The sequence below is a fragment of the Dermacentor albipictus genome, chromosome 2 (assembly GCF_038994185.2).
Source record: "Dermacentor albipictus isolate Rhodes 1998 colony chromosome 2, USDA_Dalb.pri_finalv2, whole genome shotgun sequence".
NCBI lineage: Eukaryota > Metazoa > Arthropoda > Arachnida > Ixodida > Ixodidae > Dermacentor > Dermacentor albipictus.
In genome coordinates this window covers 25747155-25768928 of record NC_091822.1, presented here as the reverse complement: position 1 = coordinate 25768928, position 21774 = coordinate 25747155, and the positions used below count along the sequence as shown (strand labels likewise).

General features: G+C 46.5%; 1 protein-coding gene across 3 annotated transcripts in view; it reads right to left on the bottom strand.

Annotated features, from left to right (window-relative positions):
* Nucleotides 1-21774, bottom strand: part of LOC135897911 (uncharacterized) — a 145078-nt gene that overhangs the window by 19104 nt on the left and 104200 nt on the right. For all 3 annotated transcript variants that reach the window (XM_065426603.2, XM_065426604.1, XM_070533530.1), the window contains one exon: nt 20887-21078. In XM_065426603.2, coding sequence (XP_065282675.2) covers nt 20887-21078 — 192 coding nt within the window. The remainder of the gene's footprint in view (nt 1-20886; nt 21079-21774) is intronic.

Genomic DNA, 21774 nt, shown 5'->3' with positions numbered 1-21774 from the left:
TTCGGTAGCCACGTTAGGTACCCAAAGAAGGTATTCGATTGTGGGCAACATGCTTTCCTTTGCATTATATTTTTTTTTTCATTTCCGTGCCCCCACGCGTCAAAATACAAAAAAATACATTGTTGCGCCGCCGCAAATTGTCACATAGTGAAAGTTCGAATTGGTTGCTTCTTCTCTTGCGGGAAGTAATGGGCCACGGGACGCTTTAGTTGCCCGATACTCTTATAATAATATTGCGGTAGCAATCATATTGTGACAACGTAAAAAACAGGGCTTGTAGAGCGCCATTCAGAAGCCACAGGGGCGGGTCGCCCTTTTAATACCGAGCGCAATTGCGACTTCTTTTTCACTGCGCCTATACAAAAGCGCTCATACCCACCCTCGTTGTCCTCTTCTTCATCTTAGTACTGGTGCAGCATTTGCGTCCCTCCAAAAAAAAAAAAAACAAGCAACGTCCCGATGCGCCATTTAGGCGGGACAATGGGACAATCAGAGAGAGTACAGCAGGACAGAGGCACACATATCTGAAAACGAGGTCAAAACAAGCAAAAGTTAGGTGGAGATGTGCGGCTTCATCCCTACCACATGTACCACTTCGGGTAAGCGCTTGCGGCGACGGGAGCTATTGTCGCTGTCGGGAACGAGCTCGTAATTCACGTCGCTCAGACGGCGCATCAATCTGTACTGCCCGAAAAACCGCCTTCGAAGTTTTTCGGAGAGTCCACGACATTGCATGGGTATCCAGACCCAGTCTTTGTCACCGAGAGTGTAGAAAACGGATCTGTGTTGAAGATCGTACCGTTTTGCATCTGCGTGTTGCTGAATGCAGATATGCATGCTGACAAGCTGTCTGGCTTCTTCGGCACGTAGAGTAAATTCGATAATCTCGGTTGGTAGGTCGTCAAACTCGGGTGGCAGCATGGCATCCAGCGTTGTCGTGGCGTGGCGAGCGTATACCAAGATGAACGGTGTCATTCCAGTAGTTCCTTGCCGAACAGTATTGTAGGCGAAGGAAACGTGAAGCAGAATCGGATCCGATTTCTAACGTTCTACGTCGACATACATGGAAAGCGTGTGTGCGAGGTTCTTATTAAGACGCTCGCTTAGTCTATTTGTCTGGTGATGATAAGTGATCGTTTTCCCGTGCCTTGTACCACCGAACCTGAGAAGCGAGTCAAGAAGTGCGGTAGTGAAGGGAGTTAGTCAGCCAACAAAGAGAATGATGATCGCTGACAACCTTCAAAGAAGGGCCCTACAAATACAGGCGCAATTTGATAACCGCCCATACCACGGCAAGGCATTCCTTCTCGGTAGTTGGGTAGTCTTTCTCCGTAGAAGAGAGAGTTCGGCTAGCGCAGCCGATTACTTTTTCGGAGCCGTCTTGCCGCTGCACCAGTACGGAACCCAGACCAACGTTTCTCGCATCAGTGTCAATTGCTGTAGGGGCATGTTGGTCGAAGTTCGCAAGAACAGGAGGCGTTTGCAGGCGTTGGCGTAGTTCGCTAAATGCAGCTTGCTCATTTTCCGCTCATAGAAAAGGTACATCTCCTCGTGTCAGGCGTGCGCAGCAATACATGAAACGTTCGCAAGAAAGCGCCGATAATAGGCGCAAAGCCCTAAAGAGGGAATCAATGAGTTTATTTCTCCTGTTTACAACAGAAAGGAAGCAGAAGCTAAATGGCATTTGGCCTGACAAATGCTCTTGCTTCCACAACAATTCGGCACGCAGGCCGTACGCAGCAACACGTATCATACAGACATACTGAAATGAACTGGAGAGTCGCGAGACAGAATATTATTTTCGTGAAACAGAACATGTCTACAAGAAATATGAGAAACCAACAGGATCCTCAAAGTACGATGCATTTTGTTTCAGGCCAACTACTACCAGAAAACAAAAGAAACAAAAGACTGACAATATATACTGCGGTTCTAATCAGACAAATTCAATATTGTTCAGAATGGGAAAATTTTTGTATGATTTACTCGAACATTCTATAATTTCATCTTCAAAATCACGCAGGGCATTTAGTAGTGAAGGTGCCTGGTAACTGACTAGTTGTTTTCCGTAATTGGTTCTTATTTTTGGTGTTCAGGTGCTATGTCGTCGAAGGCTGTAATGCGGATTGCTGGGTACATTAAAGATGTACTGTGATTTGTTTTGTTTAATGTATTGCCGCAACTTGTAATACACCTGGTTTGCCTTTAACATAGAATATTTCATAAAAAATGGTGTGGTTCTAAAGTTTTGTGCAGGGCCATAACATCCCTCGAATGCTCGTAAAACTCTTTTTTGTAGCCCTATCAATTTATTATAATTTTTGCAAAGTATTGCCCCAAAATAATATGCAGTATGTTAACCTAGGCTAAAAGAGTGCGTAGTATAAAGAACTTTTCAACCATGGAGGAACCAGAGTACTCAGTCTGTATAAACAACCAACAGTTCCGCTCAGTTCCATAGCAAGTTTGTCAGTGTGCATGTTCCAGGACAAATCTTCTTGGAACCACACTCCCAGACATTTTTGACATTTTACCTGCTCTATCAGGCTATCTTCAAAAAGAATAGCCGCATTGCAGTTACGTGGTTTATTAGTAGGAGCAAATATCATATATCTTGTTTCGGAGGAATTCATTTGTAGCTGATTCTATTGTAACAAGCAAGAGACTAGCTTCAAGTAATTGTTAACATTCAATTCGAGCTCTGTTATAGCAGCAGCTTTAAAGAATATGTTAGTGTCGTCTGCATACATAACTAATTCAGGAAACTCGGGGATGTCACAGACATCATCATTATATATTATAAACAAAAGAGGCACAATAAGCGCAGAATAAGAAACAGAATAAGCTCCACATTGCCTTGTTGTCGGATAGTGTGGGGAACTTTGTCACAGCGTTTCATTTGGCTGGATTAGGTCATAGAGCCTCGTGACTGACGACGTGGCCGAGGAAACATAGTTCACTGAAACCAAAATGACATTTCTCGGGATTTAACGTCAGGCCAGCCAAGCGTATAGCTCGGAGAACAGTGAGTAACCGGCTTAGATGCTCCTCAAATGTAGCAGAGAACACTATGACGTCATCTAGATAGATCAAACATTTTGGCCACTTCCAGCCTGATAGAACGGTATCCATTAGACGTTGAAAAGTGGCAGGCATGGAGCACAAACCGAAAGGAAGGACATTAAATTCGTAAAGACCACTGGGGGTCACGAAAGCAGTTTTCTCACGATCTCTCTCATTGACCTCGATCTGCCAATACCCGCTTCGTAGGTCCATTGATGTAAAATAACGTGCATGCCGCAGCCTGTCCAGCGAATCGTCGATGCGAGGCAGCGGATAGCATCTTTCTTTCGTGAACAGATTTACTTTGCCGTAATCGATACAGAATCGCAAATTGCTGTCCTTATCTTCGACTAAGACCAATGGTGACGCCCAGGGACATTTCGAAGGCTGTATGATATCATCCTCGAGCATGTTCTGCACTTTCTTTTGAATCTCTTTGCGCTCCGTTGGGGCTACACGGTATGGATTTTGTCGGATCGGCCATGTAGTGTTATCCGTGATGATACGGTGCTTTGTCAGTGGTGTTTGCGTGACCTTTGACATAGTCGAAAAGCAATCTTCGAATAGGTTTATTAGCTCCAATAGGCGCTGCTGCTTACTCGGAAGGCGACAGTGTGAAGCTGGCGTCGACAGACAAAGCCGTCGAGGGCGGGACGGTGGTTTCTTGTAGAGCGAAACAATCTGTAACTTGATGTAATACTTCTGCGGAAACCCGCAAGGTGGAGAGAAGTAATTATTGAAGGGAAAATCAAATGCGAGTCTTTTCTTTCTAAGAACCCGTATGGGTTTCCTTTGTGGCATTTGCTACAAATAGGTGGATGTCTGATGTTCCCTTTATTATTTACTTCTGTCCACCTTGCGGGTTCCCGCAGAACTATTACGTCAAGCTGTTGCCTTTGCATCGAGTTGCTGACAAATTCGACTTCGCCCTGCGATCTGCTCGCCGCTTGGTTAGCTCAGATGGTAGATCGGCTGCTCCAGAAAGGCAGTGGTCCTTGGTTCGAACCTCGAATCAGGACGAATTTTTCTTCAACTGCGAGGCTTTTTTTTTTCGAGGAACCCGTATGGGTTTCCTTTGTAGCATTTTCTACAAGCAGGTGGATGTCTCATTTTCCATTTATTAATCTGTAACAACTTGGGTGATGTCGTCGCAGTACGCTATTGCTGTACCCTTCTGGATGTCACGACCTTCGTTGCTGAAGTTCGTGACAAAGACTTCCGCATTCCCATGAGTCATGTCGAGTACGCCTCTAGCAATAGAAACGCCTTGCGTAAGCAATGGTGCAACGATTCGCTTCGTGATCATATCCCCGTGGTAGGGCTTCTTGCATGACGCCGGTACAAGGACGCGGGACACATCGTCGGTAATTCGGAAACGCTCTTGTTCCCGTCATTCATCGTGCCGCCGTATGGACTGGCAGAAAATGTCACCATACGTGCCGGAATGTTTATGACTGCGCCGCGATCTCACAGAAAATCCATCCCACTTTGAGGTCTTTGCAGCAGTCGGGGATAATAACGAAAGTGGCAAAGAAGCTAGAGTTACCGATGTGGATTCGGCCGGTGCAATGTTCCAGTAGGTGTCATCAGCTGTCCCCCGGAAATTCTGATGTGGGGCCCTGTCCACGGTATCTTCACTTTCCTAATTCGGTCGGCCTGCTCTTGCCGCATGATCGAGAAGTCTGCGCCAGTGTCAACAAGTGTAGTGACGTGATGTCCATCTAGCAGAACGCTGAGGTCGGCACGGGCAACGTTGTCGGCGTGATTATCCTTCGTCGTCATATCGTCTTCATCGGCGTGAGTAGCCGTCGTCGTCATGTCGTCTTTGTGGTGAGCGTGGGGGCTATTTTTGGCGTCTCGAAACAGGGCAACGTTACCCCCGGAGGATGCTGCAGTGACTTTCCCCGGCGCGCACTAGGGGAGTGGCCACCCCTGCCGATGTCAGTGGTAAAACTGACGGTTTGGGGAAGTGGAACGCACAGGTGACAGGGACTGCGAATAACGACGTGGTGAAGCAGCCTGGCTGGCCGACAGCTGATCACTGCGCGGGTGGCGACAGTCGTCGAGGTGCACGGAAGCGGCAGGCGAAAAGGGGCCGACTCCAGGGTCTGGATGGGGGTAGTAGTGGGCAATGTGGCCTGGGGTCACCACAGTGGAAGCAAACTGGTCGACGGTCGGCCACGCGCCACAAGTCGATACGGTGAACTGGAGGTCGTCGCACAGATTCATGTTGCCATCATGGCCCGGGAGCGGGCCGTGGCTGAAATTGTGCTACCGGATGTAAAGGAAAATGACGTGTGACTACGCCGGCATAGGTGGGCGGACGTGTTTCTGGACATAGGGCTGGTGAGGAGAAGGCTTGCCGCAACTCCTGGAGCACGACTTTGGCAACAGAAATGAACGGTGACTCCGTAGGAGGAACGCCAAAGGCTCGCAGCTCTTCACGGAGGATCTCACGAATCATGTCCCGTAAAGAAGTGTGATCAACAATCTGAGCTGCCGAGCTCAATCGTGTGTTGTTTGGCTGGCCTTCAATGCGGCGGCAAAGGTGCTGAAGTGTCCACTCGATGCCAGCAGATTCCTTGATGAGTTCGCCAATCGTTGTTAGCGAGTTTCGTTCACGGCCAAAAAACAGCGATTCCTTAATTCCCCTCATAAAGTGACCCACCTCCTTTTCCTCGGTCATATCGGAGTCAACTCGGCGAAACAGACGGGCTATATCTTCTGCATACGTGATAACGGTTTCATTGGGTTTCTGTATCCGAGCCTCAATAAGCTGTTGCGCGTAATCTTACCAGTCCGAGCTCGAGAATGTATCGAGGAGCTCACGACAAAAATTGCTCCACGTTTGGAAGGTCGCTTCCCTGTTAGCGTATCATGTACGAGCGCTGTTTTCAAGCGCGAAATAAGCATTGACGAGTTTTTGTTGGTCGTTCCTGCGATTTACCAAAGCGACGCGTTCGTACTGGTCAGGCCATCGACATCTTCAAAAGCGTCGCCGTGGAATATGTCGGGGACGCGAGGGTGTTCAAGAGTCACCTGGCAAAGGCTAGGGGGCGTATGACCGCGCAACGTCACCCGCAACGCAATGTAGGCAAACGCCGGGCCAGGTCGGTCACAATTCTCGGATTCGTCGCCAGCGATCCACGGTCGGTCGCATTCGTCGACGCCACCCAATACGTTTCGTCCGACTGGTTCGTGTCGGCCGTGGTAGTTCACAGGGGCAACCTCCTTAATGCCACATCGGTGCGGGGATCGGCCCTGACACTGACGGAAGAGGTCGCGGTGGCCCTCGCCCTCCGGGACGGGAGAAGACCGCAGGTCTACATGGCTTCTTCGTCGGCAGTCAGGGCCTTCGCCACGGGTTCGGCCTCGAGGGAGGCGGCCGCCCCGCTTTGCGGCAGGTGCGTCGCCCCCCACGTCATCACTTGCTTGCGGCCCACTTGGGGCGTCCGGTTTCTCCCGTAATTCCCAACGTCAACGAGCTGGCACACGCCCGTGCGCGCCAACTCACCCGCCGCGCCGGAGAAACGCCGCTCGCGGGCACGGACGCGGGGTTCCACAAGAACTCCCTTCATACGTTCTACGAGATTACAAAGCACTATCAGCTCGGCGGGAGGCCTGTCCCCCGCCTCACGCTAAGCTCTCCAGGCCTCAGTCTTTCACCCTTCTCATGCTGCAGAACGGGTCCTATCTCAGCTTAGCCAGGGTCAGCAGGTGCGTGGAATCGTTCGAGCCCGAGTATCCGGCTTGCGGAGATCCCCTCTGTACTTTACAACATATGCTCTGGCGGTGTCTCTTGTTGCGCAACCACGGTCCTCGCACCACGAAAGAAGTGTGGGAGGAGGCGCTCAAGAGCTCTAACCTCGCCCCTCAGCTACTGGCCATCCGGATGGCCCGCCGCGTGGCGGTCAGACACGGCCTGCCCGTCCCGATGTGGAAAAGGCCCGCAACGGCTCCTCCCTCGTAAGCAGGTTTAAGGGGCGCTCCTCAGGAACTAAATAAAGGTCATTGCCTGCATGCCTGGTACATCAGATACAATATTCTCGGCCATTACCACAAGTGCACATATAAAGAGCCTAATAACATGACGGCTTGAAGCAGTGATATGACTGGCCCCTTGCGCACGTCGACGTTTAGTCTGAATTGCGTGTGCTGTTACCGACAAGCTAAATCTACCGCTATGTAGGTTGAGCTTACCATCGAGCTGAATATGCGAGAAGGTAAATATGTCATTGCAGCTTCCATAAGGAAGCACAAAAACGATAATGACAAAAATACATATGCCCCACAAACAAGACATACTTACTTTAATTATTTAAAGGCGCAAACATCATCATCAGCCTGGTTACGCCCATTGCAGGGCAAAGGCCTCTCTCATACTTCTCCAACAACCCCGGTCATGTACTAATTGTGGCCATGTCATCCCTGCAAACTTCTTAACCTCATCCGGCCACCTAACTTTCTGCCGCCCCCTGCTACGCTTCCCTTCCATTGGAATCCAGTCCGTAGCCCTTAATGACCATCGGTTATCTTCCCTCCTCATTACGTGTCCTGCCCATGCCCACTTCTTTTTCTTGATTTCAACTAAGATATCGTTAACTCGCGTTTGTTCCCTCACCCAATCTGCTCTTTTCTTATCCCTTAACATTACACCTATCATTCTTCTTTGAATAGTTCGTTGCGTCGTCCTCAATTTAGGTAGAACCCTTTTCGTAAGCCTCCGGGTTTCTGCCCCGTAGATGGGTACTGGTAAGACACAGCTATTATGCACTTTTCTCTTGAGGGATAATGGCAACCTGCTGTTCTTGATCTGAGAATGCCTGCCAAACGCACCCCAGCCCGTTCCTCTTCTTCTGATTATTTCCGTCTCATGATCCGGATCCGCCGTCACTACGTGCGCTAAGTAGATGTATTCCCTTACCACTTCCAGTGCCTCACTACCTAATGTAATTTGCTGTTCTCTTCCGAGACTGTTAAACATTACCTCAGTTTTCTGCAGTATAATTTTTAGACCAACTCTTCTGCATTGCCTCTCCAGGTCAGTGAGCATTCATTGCTATTGGTCCCCTGAGTTACTAAGCAAGGCAATATCATCAGCGAATCGCAAGTTACTAAGGTATTCTCCATTACCTTTTATCCCCAATTCTTCCCAATCCAGGTCTCTAAATGCCTCCTGTAATCAAGCTGTGAATAGCATTCGAGAGATCATATCTCCCTGCTTGACGCCTTTCTTTATTGGGATTTTGTTGCCTTCTTTATGGAGGACTACGGTGGCTGTGGAGCCGCTATAGATATCTTTCAGTATTTTCCCATATGGCTCGTCTACACCCTCATTCCGTATGCCTCCATGCCTGCTGAGGTTTCGGCAGAATCAAACGCTTTCTCGTAATCAATGAAAGCTATATATAAGGGTTGGTTATATTCCGCACATTTCTCTATCACCTGATTACTAGTTTGAATATGGTCTACTGTCGAGAAGCCTTTACGGAATCCTGCCTGGTCCTTTGCTTGACAGAAGTCTAAGGTGTTCCTGATTCTACTTACGATTACCTTAGTAAATAGTTTGTAGGCAACTGACAGTAAGCTGATCGGTCCATTATTTTTCAAGCCTTTGGCGTCCCCTTTCTTATGGACTAGGATTATATTAGCATTCATCCAAGATTCCGGTACGCTCGAGGTCATGAGGCATTGCGTATACAGAGTGGCCAGTTTCTCTAGAACAATCTTGCAACCACCCTTCAACAAATCTCTTGTTACCTGATCATCCCCAGCTGCCTTCACCCTTTGCATATCTCCCAAGGCTTTCTGCACTTCCTCCGGCGTTACCTGTGGGATTTCGAATTACTCTAGACTATTCTCTCTTCCATTATCGTCGTGGGTGCCACTGGAACTGCATAAATCTCTATAGAACTCATCAGCCACTTGAACTATCTCATCCATATTAGTAATGATATTGCCGACTTTGTCTCTTAACGCATACATCTGATTCTTGCCAATTCCTAGTTTCTTCTTAACTGCTGTTGGGCTTCCTCCGTTCCTGAGAGCATGTTCAATTCTATCCATATTATACTTCCTTATGTCACCTGTCTTACGCTTGTTGATTAACTTCGAAAGTTCTGCCAGTTCTTTTCTAGCTGTAGGGTTAGAGGTTTTCATACATTGCGTTTCTTGATTAGATCTTTCGTATCCTGCAATAGCTCACTGGTATCCTGTCTAACGGAGTTACCACCGACTTCCATTGCACACTCCTTAATGATACCCACAAGACTGTCGTTCATTGCTTCAACACTAATGTCCTCTTCCTGAGTTAAAGCCGAATACTTGTTCTGTAGCTTGATCTGGAATTCCTCGATTTTTCCTCTTACCGCTAACTCATTGGTCGGCATCTTATGTAGCAGTTTCTTCCGTTGCCTCCTGAGATCTACGCTAATTCGAGTTCTTACCTTCCTAAGCTCACTGCGGCGCACCTTGCTGAGCACGTCCATATCTTGTATGATACCAGGTTTAGCGCAGAGTATGAAGTCTATTTCATTTCTAGACTCGTCGTTCGGCCTCCTCCACGTCCACTTGCGGCTATACCGCTTGAGGGAAGAAGGTATTCGTTATCCGCATATTATTCTGTTCCGCAAACATTACTAATAACTCTCCTCTGCTATTTCTAGTGCCTGTGCCATATTCCCCCACTGTCTTGTCTCCAGCCTGCTTCTTGCCTACATTGGCATTGAAGTCGCCCCTCAATATAGTGTATTTTGTTTTCACTCTACCCATCGCCGATCCCACGTCTTCATAGAACCTTTCGACTTCCTGGTCATCATGACTGGATGTAGGGGTGTAGACCTGTACAACCGTCATTTTGTACGTCTCATTAAGTTTTACAAATGACTTGCCACCCTGTCATTAATGCTATATAATTCCTGTATCTTACCAGCTATATTCCTTTTAATCAGGAATCCGACTCCTAGTTTTTGTCTTTCCGCTAAGCCCCGGTAGCACAGGACGTGCCCGCTTTTTAGCACTGTATATGCCTCTTTCGGCCTCCTAACTTCACTGAGCCCTAATATATCCTATTTACTGCCCTCTAATTTCTAAAATAGCAATGCGACTCGCCTCACTACATAACGTTGTAGCCTAACCGGCGCCAGAGATTCGTAGCACCCTCTGCTGCGTCGCAGCGCTGACCGCCGCCGTGGTCAGTTGCTTCGCAGCTGCTGGGGACTGAGGGCCGGTGTTTGATTGTTGTGTTCTTATAGGTGGTTGTGGCCAAGTACTGCACCAGGGTGGCCAACCCTGCTCTGGTGAGGAAGTGCGTTAGCGGTTCTGGTCACCGGGATCAGGCCACACTCCAGTCCTGTTTATTCAATTTTCTCAACACACAGATTTTCTACTTCTTTTTTTTAATCCGGTGGAAAATTGCGCGGCACCGGGATTCGAGCCACGGACCTCTTGCACGTGAAGCGGGTTTTCTAGCTCTACGCCACCGCTGCACTATAATTCCTAACTTATCAGGAGCCACTCAATCAGCTCGGATTGAATGGCTCCTAGCTTGTCAGGAGCCACTCAATCGCTTTGTATATAATGCTATAGAGAAAGGGTGTATTGGGTTTCTAATTTCATGTGTGCTCCAAAGTTCGATGTAAGAAAAACTTCAGTGATAGTGTTGCTGGAGTCCTTGATATTATTCTATCCGCAAATGTAGAACAATGTTGACAAATTAAGGAAAATAATCTTGGGTCTTGCCAGACAATCGCATATGTGCAGTGCCTGCCCTTTCTAGCCAGATCACTGAATCTCAGCATCATATTGTTGGATAGTTGATTTGGAAGGAAACCGACACTGTATTGCAATGTTATGAGTGAATTTTAACGTCAAGAGGCTGCATACAATGTCACCTTTGTGCTAGTGCTTTCCGAATCTGACAATAATGTTCTCGCTGTAAATTGACAAGTTTGTAGGTCTTGCTGTCATTTTTGCAAGTACTCCCTAGCCGAATGAAGAAGTCGCGCTTTTCGATAGAATTTTAAGGTGCAGATGATTGCAATGAATGTTAAATATTACTGACTAAAGGTGCCACCACTTTTTTAATATTTGGATGTTTTGTACGTTTGTTACCTTGGGCCTTTAAATGTCAATCAACAAATTACTTTACTAAATTAGAGGGATACGTTACACAAACATTGATTGAAGGTATCGTACCTTGCTCATCAAGTTTGTTGAGTCTATTGGGAAATCATTTTTCGGACGGCTATACAACGTCTCACAAAACTTCTTACGGCCGTTTTTAAAATGACTAAGACATTTTGCAAGACATCTCATAGCCGTATCTAAAACGGCTACAAAACGTCTCACAAAACGTCTTATAGTCATTTTAAAAAACAGCTACAAGATGTCGTCCTAAACGTATTCCTTATCTGGGAGTGCATTTCACAATCTTCACGATAGTTACAAGCGTTATAAGACAACCAACAAGCTTTGGGTAAGACGTCTTCGAGAAGTCCTAACCATCTTGCCAAAACAACTTGAAGATGACTTGTAAACGTTTATAATGATTTTCTAAACATCTTGGTGATCTTGCCAAGACGCTTTGTAGACGGCTAAAAGACCAATGTATCTTCAGTTGCGAGGTTACGTCATATCCAAGGATGGAATTCTCCCTCATCCAGCCAAAGCTCGTGCCTTCGCTGAATTCCCCAAGCCAACATCCGTCACAGAATTGCGCAGTTTCATCGGTCTGTGTTCCTACTTCAGTCGCTTCATTCGCAATTTCACCGCCACCATATTGCCCCTGACGACGCCACTCAGAAGTAACGGGCCCCTCACTTCGGGATGGTCTGAGTGCGACGAGGCCTTTACAAAACTCCGTCGTTTGCGGTCTCCGAGAAATTCGAACCATTACCACCCGACAGTCAGTACCAAAGAGCACACAGATACCAGCCGTGTTGGCCTCGGCGCTGTTTTTACTCAGTGCAAACAGGGGTTTCCTGAATATGTCGTGGCTCATGGAAGTCGTACGCTTACGAAAGCTGAGACCAAAACACTTCGACAGAAAAAGAATCCCTGATCATCATCTGGACACTCACAATGTTCAGATCTTATTAGCATGGCCGTCCAGCTGATGCAGTCACGGACCACCATGCGCTATGTTGGCTGTCGTCCTTGAAGGATACCTCATACTGTCTGGCCCGATCTGTACTGCACCTGCCGGAGAGAATATCTGCGCGTTGTACCGCAGCGGGCGCCAGCACTCTGGCGCCGGCGCTCTCCCTTGCCCAACGACAATGTCCTCTGCTCCATATCCCAGCTTGCAGTTTGTTCCATCGATCTCCGCACCATCGCTTCCGAACAGCGTAACAATCACTGAATCGCTCGCTGATAGGCTTGCTCTCTAATCCATCAGCACAACCAACCACTGGCGCGTTACGTCGTCAAGCCCACCATTTCGCCATTCGCGACGACCAACTCCACCGATATAATTACGTCGCCAATGACCGCCAGTTGTTGCTACTAGTACCGCGCAATATGCGTTCTGAAATATGCAGGTCATTGCACTCTGACCCCCAGTGTGCACTCTCAGGAGTACTCAAAACTTATCAGAGGGGACAGATCAGCGCGAGGGCATGCCGGATACTTACCGAAATCAACAGAGACCTTGACGTCAGGTATACCCAAACGATAACATGGGCCCCGGGACACGAGGGTGTTACTGGGAACCTCCATGCAGATGAGGTGGCTCGAGGTTTTACTAATTGCCGAGCTGCCCATGGCAACATGGTGGAGGACCCGACACCCATCGATCCAAGTTCCCAAGCGATCTTGCAGCACTACAGGGAAATCAGAAGGCTCTACCCAGCCCCGCATAGGAACCTTTCAGCCATGGACTCAGCGACGTTACGCAGACTCCAAACAGACACATACATAAACCTACATAAATTGCACATATACTACCCAACAGCATACAAGGACATATGCCCGTGGTGTGGGAGCACACCAACGCTCTACCACATCACATGGGAGTGCACAGCTCACACAGAAGAACAACAAGATAATAACACGAGAGCGAGGTGGGAGGCATTGCTATCCAGCTCCGCCCTTGGGGATCAGCTCAGGCTCGTCCGCAGGGCAGAAAGGATGGCGAGGGCCAGCGGTGCCTTGGAATAGGGGCCCGACCACACGGCGTTACCCCGTTTTGGGGGCAACGAAGTTCTTTCAACGAATAAAGTTTTGTTCTTCTTCTTCTTCTTCTTCTACCAGCGCGTTCGACAGCGGTACTATTGGTACGGTACGTATAGCTACGTTCGAAGTTTGTTCGTCCGTGCCCCGATTATGAGCTTTGCATATCTTCACCGCTCCTCTCGCCAGCCGGTCTGAAACCATAACCTTGCTCTACCCGGCCGTTAGGGCGCGCCGGCATCAATTTGCACCGGCCGTATTGGCTGCTTCCCCTGACATCGGCTGGAAACCGCTGGGCCATTATGGCGTTGGACCACCTCACGCGACACGCTGAAAATACCGCCCTCCCGGCAGCTACAGCACGCGAGGTTGCCTCCTTTCTGCTTCATCAATTCATTCTGCGTCATAGTCCACCAGAAGAGTTGCTCAGCGAAAGCGGCCGTGTTCTTGTCGGAAGTCGTCGAAGCCATCTTAAAAGAGTGCCAAGTTATGCAGCGCATCAGTGCTGCTTACCACTCGCAGACCAATGGCCTCAAAGGACGCTTTAGCCCTACGCTTGCCGACATGCTCGGAATGTACGTAGTCTACGACCACAAAAATTGGGATGCCATTCTGCCCTACGCAACCTACGGCTACAATAATACCGCCACTCAGAGCACCACTAGCTTTTCACGCTTTTTCTGATTCTAGGGCTGGCACCCGTCGCATACAATCGACATAATCCTCCCGTACAAGCCGGATGCATCTCAGCGCGTGCCTATTTTGGGAACAGCCAGACATGCCGAAGACAGCTGTGATTTTGCGCGTGCCTTTACTTCAAATGACCAAGAGCGCCACAAGAGCGCTCGCGGTGACACCACTTCTGCGCCCACTTACCTACCCGCCCCGGAGTGCTTGTGCGGCTCTCGGTCCCTTCCACCACACATGGCCTCTCGTCGAAACTACTGCCCAAGTATGGTGCGCCCCCACCACGTCGTTGAAGCACATCTCCGGTCAAATGCGTGATGGAGCCCATTGGACCGTCTTCTGACATGCGCCGTCGTGGACGAGATATTGTCAACGATGTTCAGCTGAAGACCGACTGTGACCCACTCACATCGGCAAGCTGTTAGGTCACCGGGTGGCTCCCTTTTCGTTCCCGGGAGTAATTCTAGAGAAGGATTGGAACGATATAGTGGGTCGCCCTCTCCAGCGCTTTCTGCTGGGTCCTCCTTTTCAGCGCTTTGCTCGTGAATGGCGCTCGTGCTGGGTCTCCGTGCCCTGCTGTAACGGTCAGTCCGAAACCCCAGTTACTAATAAAAACCTTCAGAAAGCTAATAAACTGGTCAGGCTTAGGAGTGACGATCAACGGCAAATATATCAGCAACCTTCGCTTTGCAGATGACATTGTCCTGTTCAGCATCACTGGGGACGAGTTACAACAAATAATTGAGGACCTTAACAGAGCGTGTAAGAGTGGGGTTCAATATTATTATGCTGGAGACAAAAATAATGATCAATAGCCAGGCAAGGGAACAAGAGTTCAGGATCACCAGTCAGCCTCTAGAGTCTGTGAAGGAGTACGTTTAACTAGGTACCTTAGGTCTGCCTAGGCAACTTGCCGCAGACTAGGAATGGATTGGAGAGCATATCGCAAATACTGTCAGATCCTGAGTGGAAGCGTACCATTATCATTGAAAAGAAAGGTGATCAATCGGTGCATTTTACCAGTGCTAAAATATGGGGCAGAAACTTGGAGACTGACAAAGAAGCTTGAGAACAAGTTAAGGATAGCGCAAAAAGCAGTGGAATCAAGAATATTAGGCTAGATGTAAGGTTAAGAGACAGAAAGAGAACGATGTAGAAAGAGAGCAAATGGGGACAGTCCATATTCTAATTGATACTAGGAGAAAAAAATGGAGATGAGGAGGTCATGGAAGGCGTAGGTTAGATAATTGATTTGATTGATGATTGGGTTTTATTGGCGCGATGGCCTGTTCTGAGATAACCTGTGGTCTATTAGTGTTACAGAATGGGTGCCAAGAGATGTGAAGCGCAGTCGAGGACGGTACAAGACTAGGTCGGGCGATGAAGTCAGGAAATTCAAAGGCGCTAGAGGGAATTGGTTGGCTCAGGACAGGGGTAATTGGAGATCTCAGGGATCTCAGGGATCTCGCCCTTCAGTGAATATAAAATAGGTTCAAGATGAATATTTTAAATACTTTTTATAAACGTGTTCGAAAATCAGATTAGATAAGTCTTCTCGAAGATGTTTCTAAAACATCAAAAATGGTTAGATATCCTTTTCATGCGTTTAATTTCTTAAAGCGACATTTTTAAGTTCTTGTATGCTTTCTAGGATTATACACCTCTTTGATATGCACAACTAATTCATGACTAGTGCTTACGCAATGCCATAATAAACATAGTGACAATATGACGTGGCTGTCAACTCGCATAGAACGTTTCTGCATTTCAGATGTTCTAGCATATGAAGTTTAACATCGCGATATGTGTTCTTGATGAAATATTGCAAATTTTTAAACTTGGTGCTTTTATTTTTTAACGCTACCAATTTTCTGCAATTTCTCCGATTATTTTTCGATACTACATAATAATAATGTTTCCCGGAGTTCCTAAATATTTTCGCATGTGAAACCAATTTAGTCATGCCGGTCCAGAGGGTGCCTAAAGCATTTCAGCACATTTGAACAGGGGCATCGGTGTGGGTCCCTATTAAGGATTCCTCTGACGTAGCCTATGGTTGCGGAACTAGCGAAAGAAGTACCGATCCTCTAATCGTGCTTCAAAATCAGGTTCATTGGCCAAGTGAAAGAACTGTTTATGGAAACTAAGCCTACAAATGAATCCACCAAACCTGACCTATATTTATCGAAGGCCGTAATCAGCAGCTATGTAGCAGGTGCAGAAATGTTGAATGTCCCCTCTGGAAAAATTCACTTGGATATTTTGGTTTCATTTGATTCATTTATTTCACCTTAAGGGCCTGAAGACAATTATATAATAATAGCATTTCTCCTGCACTACAAATGAGGGGGTTCGTCCGAGTTAGTCAACTGTTCTAGCCAAACAACACAGAAAAATTACCAGAGAAGATCAGAACAATATAACAAGGCACTCAATAAAGAAAAAGCCTAAGAGCAGATATAAATTTTAACAAGAGAACAGGGTAAATACACAGTGGTAAATGTAATAAAGATAACACAGCAAATAAATCGATAGAATGCACAGTATGTGATTTCCGCTCGATGCGGCGATGCAGATATACGTTTAACGTGTGTTGCGGAAAGACATTCCTTTCGCTTCACCGGAAATATTTTGCTGTAATTGCATGACACAGTGGTGTCAAGTATGCTATTCCAGAGCATAATAGACTGTGGGAAGAAACAGTAAATAGATGCCGAACTTTGATCACGAATGCTTGAGATGGCGAGACTATGACTTGGGCGTCAGGACGTCTGGTGCGACGTTTTTACCAATTCGTGTCTTGAATTAGGGTGGTATTAGAAAAAATGTGGTAGAGCAAAATTTGAGAGGACGAGACGAAATGCTAGAATCGGGGTAGACAGTGTCCGTTTTAATTTGCTGGCGCTGGTTTTTGGTAGAGTGCAAGGCAGTAAATAAAAATATATTATGGGGTTTTACGTGCCAAAACCACTTCCTGATTATGAGGTACACCGTATGGAGGACTCCGGAAATTTCAACCACCTGGGGAACCTTAAGGTGCACTTAAATCTAAGTACAAGTGTGTTTTCGCATTTCGCCCCCATCGGAGCCATTAAAGCGAGTTGTGCACTTTTGAACAGCCGCTAAGTTTTTTTTTTTAGGTAAATATGCCTATGGTCGATGAAAATGAATGGAACTCAAGTTCGCGTCTAATACACGTCTGATCAGCTTGTTTTGCTGCCATTGCAATTACATAGTCACTCCAAGTGCATTTCCGCCATCGCCGTCGCCGTGGTGCTGCGATAACAGTGGAAGTGCAAGAAGATCGTGCCTGCGCACCGCATGCTGTGCATATTTGTGAGAGCTTGCGAGAGAGAGCCTTGGTGGCTAACGCTCTCGCGCGCCATTTGAAAGGCGGGGATGAAGCGCGCTGTCTTAGATCGCGCGCCAGGCACCGGAGGAGTGGTGGCATTCTACTCCGGCAGCGGCTGCCTATGGCGCCGCCGACCGTGGCCACGTGGGCCCCGTTTTGAAAGCGATCTGCGATCGTGACAGAGGGTAGGCGCGCTGTGGTTTGATAGCATCATGTGCGCCATTGCCGCACCGCTTAGTTCGCGTTGAAGCGAGAGGAAGCCCGAAGGTCAACTCGTTCGCTTCTGCTGCTGCGCTTCCTCACTCGAGCACTTTGAGAGCGACAGTCCACGGTCATCGAGTGAGGTCTGTTGATATGTGCATGTGCGCGTGGTACCATGCTTGTTAATTTTCTATTAGGCGAATGTTGACAAGCCTATACGGCCAATAAAACTGATATGCTTACTTCGTAGAGCTGCCGAATAATTTGCTATCGCCATCGATTCTTCACCGGCCGGAGTGGCTTTGCGGCTATGGTGTTACGCTGCTAAGCACGACGTCGCGAGATCAAATACCGGCCAAGGGGGTTGCATTTCAGTGGAGGCGTGATGCAAAAGCGACCTTGTCCCGTGCTTTGGGTGCACGAGAAAGATTCCCTGGTAGTTGGAATTAATCCGTAGTCCGCGACTACGGCGTCCCTCATAATCAAATCGAGGTCTTGACACGTAAGAACTCAGAATTGTGTTCAGTCGATGCTTCGGCTTTTTTATTCCTGAAATCTATGAGATTTGAAGGGTTTAAGATTATTGTATTACTTGTAAGAAGTTTTAAAGAAGTAGAGGTATATTTTTTACACTTTGTGTCAGTACTATTGTCAGTAGTCTCTTAACCGTTAATACAATCTATCCACACTACACGAATGTGCTCATAACTGTTTCTAGCCTGCATGAAATAGCAAAGGAATTAAATGTTGTGAGAATGGCTACATGGTAACGCATTAGAAAAGAATGCATTTATTCGGTCGAGCTAAAAATAGGGCCATAGGCAAAGATGCGCCTACATTTTTCCACAGCACTCGTGAACGCGAGTGAGCTCTTGCGTTTCCTGAGCGTTATATTAAATGAGCGGTTAATTTGGACAGACCACGCTAATTGCGTACAGACTAACGTGTCATGCAGAATAGGTGTGACTAATAAATTGAGAGCTTTGTGACCATCATGGCTTAAAAAACTTTCTTTTTTAATAGAACTTCACCTGCACTATACAGCCTGTTGTTTCGTGGTAACAAGAACCACATGAACCCAAACGCACCTCTTATGCTTCAAAAAAGGGTGATCGAAGTAACTTCAAATAGTGCGTGTGGGGAAAGCACTGAACAGTACTGGGAAACGTTTGCCATAATAATCATGTATAAACTAATGACTCTGTGGTTAGCGCTCACTCAACCTCACCTTTTTACAATACTGACAGGAAGTCCGATCGTACGCCAAGTTTTCCATATAAGCGTCGATAGTATCCTTTCAAAGATAATAATGTAAGGACTAATTATGGTCACCAAACTATCATTTACAGCATAATAGATTTTCTAAACAATAAGAAACGCCTTGAAGATGATAAGAGGTTCTACAGTGAAAGAAATTCTGAGAAAAACAATAACAAGCGCCCCAGTAGATGATTATCCTCAGTAAATTTGCAGGGTTTTCGTGGATCACATGTTTATGCCCTCAGAAATGTCATTTATGCCACGTATAGTAGTTTTGATAATTTCTTATGTCTAATTTACATACGTGTATGTGCTTATATATATCCTCGATTCCTCGTTTTCGCATGAGCTTGTATTTGCTCATGTGGTCTTTATGTGCACGTGCGTAGGCGGTTACACCCGAAATTTGAATGTACTTGAAAGTGATAGCGCGCACTTTGCCTTAAAGTACCGGGAAGGCAGTATTGTTCTGATAGGGCATATCTTGCCGGATAAACAGCTCATCTCTCGCTTTGCATCTTGCTTTGCACGTCATGGTCTCAACAATGACTTTGCCAAGTCAACGTTTCACAGAAGCAAGCACCAAGGACCCTAACAAGTTTAACAGTTTCAATTTCCGAAGAACAAAGTTGATGTTATATCAAGCGGGTAATTCACCCATTTCTAGCATTAAATATTATTGCTTTGGATTTATCTGTGTTAACAATAATTTTATTTTTATTCTTCCTCCAAAAATCTCACTCTTCGACAACCTTATTACTGTTTCAAGAAACCTCGCGTGGTGGAAGAGAGGCCCCTGAAGTTCTGGTATGGCCAGCATATATCGGAACCACGACATCAGCTTGTCACAGGAAAAAAATAACTTGAAGGGACAGCGCAATAACACGAATACAGAAGGCAGGAACACACAGGGCACGCTGTTCCTGCCTTCTGTCTTCTTCTTATTGCGCTGCCTCTTCAAGATGTGCAACCAGTAACAACTCGCTACAATGTCGACCCTTCTGCGGAAAAAAAAAATTAACAATATTTATATGCATAGTAACTAGCAGGCGCGCCATATCTCAAGGACGAATATTGTGGTTAGCTGCTTAAACTCAAACACACATAGACAAACCTTGAACAAACCATGGTAGTTGCTTAGCGGATATATGGTGTTGGGCTTCTAACCATGAGATCGAGGGATTGAATCCCGGCCACGACGGCCGGATTTTGATGGAGGTGAAATGCGAAAAAGTTAGTTTCTCTTCAATTTCTCTGAAGAGGTGAACGTGGAAAGCCAACTCTTCCTCCCCTTATCATCAGCGTCTTTCTCTTGGCCTCTTTCATTTCTCTTTTTTTAGTCATTACTGGTCACTACTAAGCATATTTAATCGCCTGTAATCAATTGCGGTCATTGCAAGCCATGGTTAAACATGTTGGTCAAATTATAGTCTCTAGTACTCATAACAAGTCATTTCAGTAATTATTAGTGATTACTAGTGATTGTAAAGCCTCTTTAGTCATTTCTAATCACTTGCATTCGGTACAATTATCGTTAGACATATCAGTTATTTCGTAGTCATGAGTAGTCCTTACAAGTCATTTCAGTCATTAGTCATTACGGGCCATTACTAAGGAATTTTAATAATTTCTAATCTATTGTACGGGTTACGATTCCTCTTTCGATATATTTGTCACTTCGTAGTCATTATTAGTAATTACAAGTCATTTCAGTCATTATAAGTCGTTACTGGTCATTACTAAGCATTTTTAGTCGTTTGTAATCACTTGTGGTCATTACAAGCCGTCGTTAGACATATTGTTCATTTCGCAGTCATTAGTAGTCATTATTATTCATTACTAGTTATTATTGACCTCTACCAATCTCTATTATTGCGTTATCATTCACACAACTGTCACTATCAATCATTTATCATCTGTTTTCATGTAGCATGATGATGCTTCGGCGGACATCCGGCGGTCAGGTCTCCTGACGCAAACTTAACCATTAGCCTAGAGAGGTTTTCGCCTTAAAAACCCGTGTACTTAGATTTAGGTGCACGTGAATGAACCCCAGGTGCTGGAAATTTCTGGAGTCTCCCACTACGGCGTGCCTCAAAATCTAAAAGTGGTTCTCGCACGTAAAACCCCATAATTTCATGTTTTTTTCAAACCTTGAAGTACGTGTCGCTCCCTTGGGACACTAGGGCACACTCCGGGTGTTCAGGAAACCGCGTGACGTTCATGTGGCAAATGGCAGCGTAGTGCGTCTTGTCGGGTTTCTTGGTGTAATTCTCCCACATCGATGGACCCAGGCTCACAGCACCCATGACTGCATCCCGGGCCGTAAACGTGTCAGGAGCGACCTGTGCAGATCAAACATTTGTCCAAGCTGAAAGGGGGCTTTTTAATTATGAAAGCACAACATGGGCAAGGGCATTCCTCCTTGCTAACTTCTACTTCAGATACGCTTGAAAGCATTTATTTGCATTATATACGAGGCAGAGAAGAGCGAACGTGCGCAACGAGCTCGAACAGGGGCATTTCGTGCAGTACGGAGAGGGTTTGCGCCCATTCAAGCCATTAGTAAATTAAATTATTACCATCTAGCCTGACTTCCACGATATTTTGTTTTTAATATAACACAACACCTAGCCTAGGTTTTTCATCTGTGCATGTTAACCTTGTGAAAACGATCCGAGTAAAGGATGAAAGTAAAGAGATTTATACTGGCTATTTCTCACTCAAGGCATACAGCACATGTCACTGCTGTTGCCGCATTCCCGTTTGTCTTTAGGCTCACGTCCTGTTGCGGCTGGGGGTTCGAAGACGTGGGCTCCTCTTTCCTCGTAGAGGGGCAAGCGAAGTCTGGGTGCAATATTCAGGACGTTTGACAAACTTGTTTATATTCACATATGTACAAGAAAATGCAAGGTAACACAGAAAATTTGATCATGAAGTTGTAGTCGCCGATCACTCCTGCCGTCCGTTGTTCCTTTGATGTCTTGCGTGATCATTGTTCAATCACTTTCCCAATCCGGCGTCAGGAGTACTATGACATC